This window comes from Nerophis lumbriciformis, linkage group LG16, assembly GCF_033978685.3.
Source record: "Nerophis lumbriciformis linkage group LG16, RoL_Nlum_v2.1, whole genome shotgun sequence".
Taxonomy (NCBI): domain Eukaryota; kingdom Metazoa; phylum Chordata; class Actinopteri; order Syngnathiformes; family Syngnathidae; genus Nerophis; species Nerophis lumbriciformis.
Genome location: NC_084563.2, coordinates 10,441,253 through 10,452,098, shown reverse-complemented (window position 1 = coordinate 10,452,098; position 10,846 = coordinate 10,441,253). Strand labels below are relative to the sequence as shown.

The 10,846-nt window shown below is 40.5% G+C and overlaps 2 protein-coding genes across 3 annotated transcripts in view; both read right to left on the bottom strand.

Moving 5' to 3' along the window:
- Positions 1 to 154, bottom strand: part of eif4ea (eukaryotic translation initiation factor 4ea) — a 10,130-nt gene extending 9,976 nt beyond the window's left edge. For both annotated transcript variants that reach the window (XM_061977312.1, XM_061977313.1), the window contains exon 1: positions 10 to 154. In XM_061977312.1, the coding sequence (XP_061833296.1) occupies positions 10 to 27 (18 nt within the window). In that variant the 5' untranslated portion in view covers positions 28 to 154. The remainder of the gene's footprint in view (positions 1 to 9) is intronic.
- Positions 155 to 1,050: 896 nt separating this feature from the next.
- LOC133616980 (alcohol dehydrogenase class-3) lies at positions 1,051 to 10,168 on the bottom strand. The gene is made up of 9 exons (XM_061976597.1): positions 10,060 to 10,168; positions 8,194 to 8,295; positions 7,970 to 8,111; positions 4,951 to 5,038; positions 3,124 to 3,343; positions 2,797 to 3,057; positions 2,607 to 2,742; positions 2,383 to 2,521; positions 1,051 to 1,237 (listed from the first exon to the last, which is right to left on the bottom strand). The coding sequence occupies exons 1-9, from the start codon at positions 10,075 to 10,077 to the stop codon at positions 1,213 to 1,215; spliced, it is 1,131 nt and encodes a 376-aa protein (XP_061832581.1). The 5' UTR covers positions 10,078 to 10,168; the 3' UTR covers positions 1,051 to 1,212.
- Between the last annotated feature and the right edge of the window lie 678 nt (positions 10,169 to 10,846).

Here is a 10,846-nt window from a genome sequence, read left to right as displayed (position 1 = left end):
TACACTCACCGGAAAGGCAGTCGCCATCTTGTGAGACCGTCCTAGTTTGTTGTTTTGGCGCCTGCTAAAATAGCTGATTGGACCAGCTGGTGCATCACATTGCGCATGCGCAGTCCTGGCGCTACCTTATAAAGGTAGCGTGTAAAAATATCAGTATAATTCCAAACCTGTAAAAAAAATAAAAATAATATATTTTTTTAATGACTCAAATATACTGTAAATGAAATTATGAAGCATGGAACGAAATTTGACTTCATACCACTTTTTTCGTGTTTATCAGTCTACAATTTTATATCGGTTTAGTCCATTTTTTTTTTTTTTTTTAAGTTTATTGAATATTTCAAGATATAGTAGTATTCGGAAACATGTAATAATCCAAACTACACTGCACATTAGTGTATATGTTAATGTCCGATTTAATTGAAAATATATCGTAGATTAACAAGTATAATATGCACGTTTTGCAATATGCTCAGGCATCAAAAACACAATGTGCAGTAATGAATACATAGGCAGGTGTTGAAAATGTGGCTGAATGAGCAGGTATCGGACACCTTGGTTCTCCTTAGACACATCCTCACGGACTGGACATTGGCCGAGAGTTAGTGGGCGGCCGAGGGTGGAGTCGGCTCTCGGTTGCTTCGTTGGGTCCGCTCCTCTCTCTGGCCATGCTCCCCCCGACCCCGGCAGACAATGGCGTGGAAGACCGCAGAGGCCACCACAGTGTATATGTTTTTTTTTGTTGTTATTGTTTTTACTTTCTGTATGTAGAAAGGGCTGGTTGCATCAGCCCTGCTCTTTTAATGTCTTTAATGTCCTTTGATGTTTCCCTCTTACACACATGCTTATGTGTGCTATGGCTATGAGTTTTTTTTCCTTCCTTGGGCCCATGCTTAGACTGAATTTATTTTAGCATTTACCTGTTTCTCACCTTTTTTGGAAGTTGGCAGACCCCTCAGCGATCCTGTTCTGTCTCCCTGTAATGTTTGTCTGTTCTTGAATGGGATTGTGTTGAAAATCTTAATTTTCCCCTCGGGGATTATTAAAGTATTTCTGATTCTGAAAAGGGTTTATTGAAATTGTTAAAGCCAACCTGAACAAGTTCTAACAAACTTCTAACAGTGAAAACAACGTCACATGAAGCTCCTAGAACGTTGAAACGAGACTAGAACGTTGAAACGAGACAGGAGCCGCTTGATTGGTGGAGGCACTTTAGAAGGTCAGGACAGCCCGGATGCTGCAGAAAGTAGAAGAGAAGAAAGAAAAAAATAGGACACATTGAAATGACAGTAAAAACAATGACTACCGTATTTTCCGCACTATTAGCCGCACCTAAAAACCACAAATTTACTCAAAAGCTGACAGTGCGGCTTATAACCCGGTGCGCTTTATATATGGATTAATATTAAGATTCATTTTCATAAAGTTTCGGTCTCGCAACTACGGTAAACAGCCGCCATCTTTTTTCCCCGTAGAAGAGGAAGTGCTTCTTCTTCTACGCAAGCAACCGCCAAGGTAAGCACCCGCCCCCATAGAACAGGAAGCGCTTCTTCTTCTACTGTAAGCAACCACCCGCCCGCGTAGAAGAAGAAGAAGCGCGCGGATATTACGTTTCATTTCCTTTGTGTGTTTACATCTGTAAAGACCACAAAATGGCTCCTACTAAGCGACAGGTTTCCAAGACGCAATCTCTCCATCCGCACACGGACTACTATTTCACAGCAACTGCCTAAAGACTTTCAAGAAAAGCTGGCTACTTTCCGTGCATATTGTAAAAACAAGATAGCTGAAAAAAAGATCCGGCCAGAGAACATTATCAACATGGACGAGGTTCCACTGACTTTTGATATTCCTGTGAACCGCACTGTGGATACAACGGGAGCACGTACGGTGAATATTCGCACCACAGGGAATGAGAAGTCATCCTTCACTGTGGTTCTAGCTTGCCATGCTAATGGCCAGAAACTTCCACCCATGGTGATATTCAAAAGGAAGACCTTGCCAAAAGAGACCTTTCCAGCCGGCGTCATCATAAAAGCTAACTCGAAGGGATGGATGGATGAAGAAAAGATGAGCGAGTGGTTAAGGTAAGTTTACGCGAAGAGGCCGGGTGGCTTTTTTCACGCAGCTCCGTCCATGTTGATATACGACTCCATGCGCGCTCACATCACGCTGGTTTTTAATATATTATTAAAGTTTGACTGACCTATCTGACTGTTTTTTTGACATTCCTTTAGCGCAGTTAGATGCGGCTTATAACACGGGGCGGCTTATAGGTGGACAAAGTTTTGAAATATGCCGTTCATTGAAGGCGCGGCTTATAACCCAGGGCGCCTTATGGTGCGGAAAATACGGTACAATATATGGCGGATAAGTGCTGACCTTTTCCCAGAGTGCATGAGGTCGAAGCCCTCGTTGATCTGGTCAAAGGGCAGAGTGTGGGTGACAAACTCGTCCACCTTCAACTTCTTACTCAGGTAGTCTTCCACCAGTTTGGGAACGCTCTCCACACTCTTCCAGCCTGTGAGCAGGTTTGGAAAAAGTCATGGATCAAAGTCACACAGGATGGCCGCCGACACCCCGACTGTTGTGCGAGTGGTCATCACCTCCGAAGGCAGTGCCGCGCCACACCCTGCCTGTCACCAGCTGGAACGGTCTGGTGGAGATCTCCTGTCCGGCTCCGGCGACGCCGATAATGACGCTCTCGCCCCAACCTTTGTGGCACGCCTCCAGAGCAGCTCGCTGGAAAAATCTTGTTAAATCAGGGTTTTTTCGCAAACAAACACGAGCGCTCACCATGATCTGAACGTTGCCGATGCATTCAAAGGAGTAATCCACGCCGCCGTCGGTCATCTCCACCAGCACCTCGTTGATGGGCTTGCTGTGGTCCTTGGGGTTCAGGCACTCGGTGGTTCCGAACTGGCTGGCGGTGTCAAACTTGGCGGGGTTGATGTCCACGCCGATGATGCGGCTCGCCCCGGCCACCTTGCAGCCCATGATCGTGGCCAAGCCGACGGCGCCGAGGCCGAAGACGGCGCACGTGGAGCCGGGTTCCACCTGTGCGCGAGGAGCGACGCGTTAGAAGACGCCGTGCGAAAGTGTCCCTTTTTTGGCCACGCCCACCTTGGCGGTGTTCAGCGCGGCGCCGTATCCTGTAGAGATGCCACAGCCCAGAAGGCACACTTTATCCAGCGGCGCCTTCGCGTTCACTTTGGCCAGGGAGATGTCTGCCACCACGGTGTACTCGGAGAAGGTGCTGGTCCCCATGAAGTGGAAGACTTGCTTCCCCTTGCAAGTGAAGCGCGAGGTCTTGTCCGGCATCAGGCCCTGGCCCTGGGTCACTCTGTGCAAGGGAAGGAGGAACCAGAAAAACTTTATTAGATTCCATTAAGCTGTGCTTCAAAAGTATTTTTTTCCTCCGCAAGTATGTATTTTGCTGTTACACGCGGCCCTCTGATTGCACCCATAACTGCGCTGTGGCCTTCATTGAAAAGGAGTTTGACAGCCCGCTCACTACATATTATTTAAACTTTTTATTTAATATTTGTATTTAATATTTATTTTTATTGTGCACGTGCAACACATGTGCACAATAAAAAGCATTCGACAAAAAAGGATGTCAAAATTAACAAGTTAACTTACTTGATTACCGTATTTTCCAGACCATAGGGCGTACCGGACTGCACTGCCGATGAATGGTCTATTTATGATCTTTTTCCATATATAAGGCGCACTGGATTATAGGGCGCATGAACGGAGTGATATTATTTTATTTTTTTCTAAATGTAAAATACTTCCTTGTGGTCTACATAACATGTAATGGTGGTTCTTTGGTCAAAATGTTGCATAGATGATGTTTTACAGATCATCTTCAAGCCGCTTTCTGACAGTCGCTTCAGGATGCGCCGTTTTGTGGGCGGTCTTATTTACGTGGCTCACCCTCGACAGCGTCTTCTCCCCGTCATCTTTGTTGTAGCGGTGTAGCGTGCAAGGACGGGAGTGGACGAAGTGTCAAAAGATGGAGCTAACTGTGTTATTGACATTCAGACTTTACTTCAATCAATACCGGAGATGCATCTCCTCATCCGGAAACAACAACAAAGCCGGAAATGTGTCCCGTGAAAAACCGTCCAACAGGAACTCAAATAACTAAAGTTCCTTGGGTGAATAATGTAAACTCACTATACCGGTATGTTTTAGCGTTTTCATGGCGAGTTTACTGACAGATATAAGTAAGAACTTTACACTACTTTATATTAGAAATGGCAACAGTGGAGGATGAATGTGCCATAACAAGAAGATAGAGAAAAAGAAGATTATAGACTACAGTGTCGGTACAGACTACAAAGGCGGACGCGCACAATTTTTCAGGATTTATGCAGATCCCAAATACAGATCAGCAGGTACCAGAAGGTAAGAAAAGCTGCTTTTGCATAATATTGCGAAACAAAATGCCAAATAATATGTCTTACCTACACACGCACCATAATAATACTCCTATGTTTAATGTACCGACAATCCATCAAGCGGTGCAGCTTCATAGCTTACCAAAGTCGTACTAAAACATTTTGATAGATTTTTGAGCGCCGTGTGTAATGTTCTGTATTTTCAATGGAACATATAAAATGTTGGTGTTTACTTGAGTCATATTGCCATCATAGTGCAGTCTACACATATCTCTTATGTTTTACTGCCATCTACTGGTCACACTTATCATTACACAATGTACCAAACAAAATTGCTTCGAGGTCAGTAAGCAAAACCAGAATTATTCCGTACATTAGGTTATAAGGCGCACTGAGTTTTGAGGAAAAAAAAGTTTTTAAGTGCACCTTATAGTACGGTAAACACAAAATAATTATTGCAATAAATCAATTTCAAAAGTGTGATTCAACTGATTTATAAGAAATAATTATTTGACAGCAGTAATGTGTGAATTGACAACTTTACCTAATTTTCTGGCACAGGTTGGTCTTGGGATTCTTGCAGAACTTGCACTCGCCACACTGAGGCACGTAAAGCGGGATGACTGCGTCACCTTAGAAGAAATACAGAACATTAAAAAAATATACAGTATGGTTTATTTGTTCTGGACATGCTAAACATGCTAAATCATTCGGTTACATTTACACAACTCAACAGGTCCGAATAGGAGTAGGCAAAAGCGGAATGTATTTAAGCCTGCTCCTTGTAAACAAAGTATATTTGTGTAAGGGCTGTCAAAAGGAACAGATTTATCCAGCATCATTATTAATCAGATTTAAAGATGAAAGTTATTCATCCATTTGTAGTGCAGAATGACTAAAAGTCAGGGAAACATCTCTGGCAGTGTATTTCGGGCCTTTTGTCCAAGTAGTGTTAAACAGTATGCTTCCCTTGGAGTTGTTTACCTCATGCAAAATGAAACATGATGATTACAGACTAAAAATGAGCGATATTTAGGCCTGGGACCATTAATCAATTAATCGCACGATAAATTAAAAACGGACTTTCTGCCATGTCCAAGGTGTGTTTGTTTTCTTCGTCTCAGCACGCAAGAGGGTTCACTCTGCGTACCTCTCTCAGTTCCATCCAAACAACAAAAACTAGGAGGAAAAACTGCAAAGCCAAATTTCGGGTGTGGGGATGTGGCGGCTTCACGTGAGTGAGCAAGATCACCAAGGAAAAACAAGCATTTTGTTGGAAAGTGAAAGCTACAACAAAACAAACCTGCATTTCAAGTGAAGCAGCCAACTTTATTTTTATTGGTTGTTTACTTTTTACGCTAATTTTTAAAAATTGGAAAAAAAAAAATTTTTGCGTTTAAAAGAAATAGTTACCGTATTTTTCGGGCTAAAAGTCGCAGTTTTTTTCATAGTTTGGCCGGGGGTGCGACTTATACTCAGGAGCGACTTATGTGTGAAATTATTAACACATTACCGTAAAATAGCAAATAATATTATTTAGCTCATTCACGTTAGAGACTAGACGTATAAGATTTCATGGGATTTAGCGATTAGGAGTGACAGATTGTTTGGTAAACGTACAGCATGTTCTATATGTTATAGTTATTTGAATGACTCTTACCATAATATGTTACGTTAACATACCAGGCACGTTCTCAGTTGGTTATTTATGCCTCATATAAACGTACACTTATTCAGCCTGTTGTTCACTATTCTTTATTTATTTTAAATTGCCTTTCAAATGTCTATTCTTGGTGTTGGGTTTTATCAAATAATTTCCCCCAAAAAATGCGACTTATATGTTTTTTTCCTTCTTTAAAATGCATTTTCAGCCGGTGCGACTTATACTCCGAAAAATACGGTACATTATTATTATTACTACTATTATTACATTAGTGCTTAAATGAGTTTCAAAATAATGCAGAGGATTATTTTTGAACCAGCAATGATTTTTAGAGTAACAAAATTTGTTTTTTGTTTATTGAGTATGTCATAGTCAGCTCCACATCATACATGTAGTACAAAATATACATACATATCTCCATTGAACAGTCTTGTGCTCAATGGCAATATTCTTATTTCACCAAAAAGAAAAGAACATTTAATTAGTTTAATTAAATTCAATTAAACATATCTCTTTATTTTATTTTTAGTTTATTATTTCTTTGGTCAGTGGTCAACAAAATAAACAAACAGTTTTACATAAACCAACAGTTGTACATTTATAAATTGAAAATGTTGCAGACCGAAAGGGTTTAGGCAGAAGTTGAACACTTACATAAACAATGTCAAATACAAGATGAGCTTCCAAAAATTATGACATTTCCTTTGCACAACATAAACACTGTTCAATTTCAATCTCAAAAGGGTAACGGGAAGAAGTATACACTTTTTGAATCCCCCCCTTTTTTTACACAGTTACTTCAACTAATATCCAGTTTCCTCTGAACCACTTTTTATCAAATTAATCTGGATCCACATAACTCAATTTGCCCAGAACAATGTGCTTACAATTCTCAATATTTAAGATAATATTAAGTGTTCAACTTCAGCCTAAACCCTTTCGGTCTGCAACTTTTTCAATTTATGAATGTACAACTGTTTGTTTATGTAAAACTGTTTGTTTATTTTGTTGACCATGTGTCTGTATGCGGAGTAAAACTATGGGACAAACTGGACTTACAACACAAACAATGCCAAACTATTAATGGATTTAAACTATTATACAAACACGGGGTCTTTAATTTGACCTGCTGCTGTACTCTGTCTCAAAGTGTTAACATGTGCTCAATGTTTCCTTACCATTATTACTATGTTGTCTATTACCATTGTTGGTATATTCATTATTCCTACATTGGTGAAACAAATTATTGTTACAGTGTAATAATTATTGTTACTTGTGGTAATGCCACGATTATACAACATCTGTATTATAATCCTTGAACAATTGATTGATTGATTGAGACTTTTATTAGTAGGTTGCACAGTACAGTACATATTCCGTACAATTGACCACTAAATGGTAACACCCGAATAAGTTTTTCAACTTGTTCAAGTCGAAGGTCAAAGTAAGAGTGAAACTCATGTGAAGAATCACTGAATGGAGAACTGGGGGTGGGATTAAATGAATTATCTTCTTCCCACTCCCTTTCAGGCAAAACTGGACAATCATGCATTACATACTGTACATTACCTTTTGCAATATATTAATTTATATTATTATGTGTTGTCAACTTTGTACTTTTTAATGTCATTACCTGAAATAAATAAATAAATGAAAAAAATGAAATGAACCATTGACCGAAGAAATAATACAAAAAAATAATAAAATAATATATCAGTTATCGGGCCCAGGCCTAGTGAGATTTATCACGATTAATCCGAATTAATCAACAGCAACCCTGTGATTAATCCTTTTCATTGTATGTCGACGCTGATTCAGTAAAGCACATTCATGAACATGAAAAAACAAAAAACAACTTTTTTTAAATCCAAACGTCGACTTCTTACTTGGGACGTCTTACCTGGCTTAAATTTGGTGACGCCTTCGCCGACGCTTTCCACGGTCCCGGCCCCCTCGTGGCCCAGGATGACGGGGAAAAGGCCTTCGGGGTCGCTGCCGCTCAGGGTGTAGGCGTCGGTGTGGCACACACCTGTGGCGAAGAGCTGAGAGAGAGACGTGTTCCTTGGACATTGCTACGATACTGCAGGTGTACCTTAAGCGGAACAGGGAGGGGGTTTGTCTCACCTTGATGCGGACCTCGTGGGCCCGAGGTGGGGCCACCTCCACCTCCTCCATGGACAGAGGCTTGCCGGCCTCCCAGGCAACCGCTGCCTTGCACTTGATCACCTGTGGAGGTCAATTACAGCACATCATTTCCTTTGTGTCAGGGGTGTCCAAACGCGGCCTGCCGACGTAATAAGTTTAGCCCACGAGACGCCATGAGTTTAATAAATAATTTTAAGAATGCATTCATTTTGTCTCTGACATTTTTAATGCTGCTATTGTGACACCATTTTGAGGAAAAAGGTGAGGATTCCAGGTCGATTACCTTTAATTATACACATATAGTGTATATGCGCAGCATTTATGCAAACAACCTTCCCTAGTCATGGTGCACCAAAACCAACACAAAATGTCCTTGGAAATGGTCACACATAACACAACCCGCTCTACAGAACATGCTTTCGGCCCTCAGTGGCCTAGTGGGTAGAGTGTCCGCCCTGAGATGGGTAGGTTGTGAGCTCAAACCCCGGCCGAGTCACACCAAAGACTATAAAAACCCATTACCACTCAGTATCAAGGGTTGGAATTGGGGGTTAAATCACCAAAAATGATTCCCGGGCGCCGCACCGCTGCTGCTCACTGCTCCCCTCACCTCCCAGGGGGTGATCAAGGGGATGGGTCAAATGCAGAGGACAAATTTCACCACACCTAGTGTGTGTGTTTGTGACAATCATTGGAACTTTAACTTAACTTTTAACTTTAACTCAACCAAATTTGAGGGAAAGGTGAGGATTCCAGGTCGATTACCTTTAATTATACACTGAATTAAGTGTGCACCGCATTTACTTATATGACACAATGCAAACAACCTTCCCTAGTCATGGTGCACCAAAACCAACACAAAATGTCCTCGGAAATGGTCACACATAACACAACCCGCTCTACACAACATGCTTTCGGCCCTCAGTGGCCTGGTGGTTAGAGTGTCCGCCCTGAGATTAGTAGGTTGTGAGTTCAAACCCCGGCCGAGTCACACCAAAGACTATAAAAATGGGACCAATTACCACTCAGTATCAAGGGTTGGAATTGGGGGTTAAATCACCAAAAATGATTCCCGGGCGCGGCACCGCTGCCGCCCACTGCTCCCCTCACCTCCCAGGGGGTAATCAAGGGGATGGGTCAAATGCAGAGGACAAATTTCACCACACCTAGTGTGTGTGTGTGACAATCATTGGAACTTTAACTTAACTTTTAACTTTAACTCAACCAAATTTGAGGGAAAGGTGAGGATTCCAGGTCGATTACCTTTAATTATACACTGAATTAAGTGTGCGCCGCATATACTTATATGACCCAATGCAAACAACCTTCCCTAGTTATGGTGCACCAAAACAAACACAAAATGTCCTCGGAAATGGTCACACACAACACAACCCGCTCTAAACAACATGCTTTCGGCCCTCAACTAATTTTTTTTAGCCCAACGTGGCCCCCAACTCAAAACGTTTGCTTTAGGTGTACATTCAGGGATGCCAGAAAGTGCACCTGACAATAAGTGATGTGGTTACCAGGTTTGAAGGAGTGGGTGTGACCTTTGAACTCGCATGAGTAGTAGTTTGCTAGGAAGGAGACAGCTGCATTACAAGCACGTTGTTTACTTGATTGCTATGAAAATAATCTACGTTTTGAATAGTTTTTTTAAATAATTTTCTTGGCGCTTACGTAATTGAATCAGAGCACACACACACACTACTGTCTCAACAATAGGCCAGTAGGCGCCAACAACACGCAACGGCTGAGAAGGCGCTCAAAAGTCAGATAATGTAGGTAACAACACGGCTATATTCGCATTCAAAATAAAAATAACATATGTTAGAGTTGACTTACTTTACCAGTAGTTTCCATGCTGCCTTCAATGCACTCGCTCCAACTCGAGTGAAGTGCGCGCAGCCTCAGAAGAGAGACGTGGCAACGACCAATCAGACGAGTGGAATCGTGACGCACTTCCGGAAAATGGCCAACCGCGGAAATTGATTGTTTTTTTTATTTTATTTTATTATTGAACAACAAATATGGAAGTGGAATTGTCTCACATCAACTTATACATATCACTATGATATTAATACAAATGCATATATTAATAAATATACAAAATACAAATGTGATATACAAATAAATAATTTGTATAAATAAACTTGTATTTGTAAATATATTTTTGAGATTTGAAAATATATACAAATAAAAAGCATAAACACAAACATTTTTGTGTATTTGTGTGTATTATAAATGCATGTTTCAGAATCAGAAGAGTTTTTTATTGCCATTGTTTGAAAACGGGTTCACAAAATAGGAATTTTACTTGGCGCAATCGTGCAACATAAAACACTTATAACACAGAATATTGTTTGTGGAAGTAGAATTGTCTCACATCAACTTATATATATATATATATATATATATACATCACTATGATATTAATATAAATGCATATATTAATAAATATACGAATACAAATGTGATATACAAATAAATAATTTGTATAAATAAACTTGTATTTGTAAATATATTTTTGAGATTTGAAAATATATACAAATAAAATGCATAAACACAAAAATGTGACATACAAATAAATCAATTTATATTTCCAAATCTCAAAAATATATTTACAAATACA

Bases quoted from the DNA above. Each gene is read 5' to 3' on its own strand.
- LOC133616980 (XM_061976597.1), bottom strand. The intron at 8,112-8,193 runs GTGAGACAAACC...TCTCTCTCTCAG, and splicing joins CCCACGAGGTCCGCATCAAG to CTCTTCGCCACAGGTGTGTG. The intron at 5,039-7,969 runs GTAAGACGTCCC...ATTTCTTCTAAG, and splicing joins CGTCACCAAATTTAAGCCAG to GTGACGCAGTCATCCCGCTT.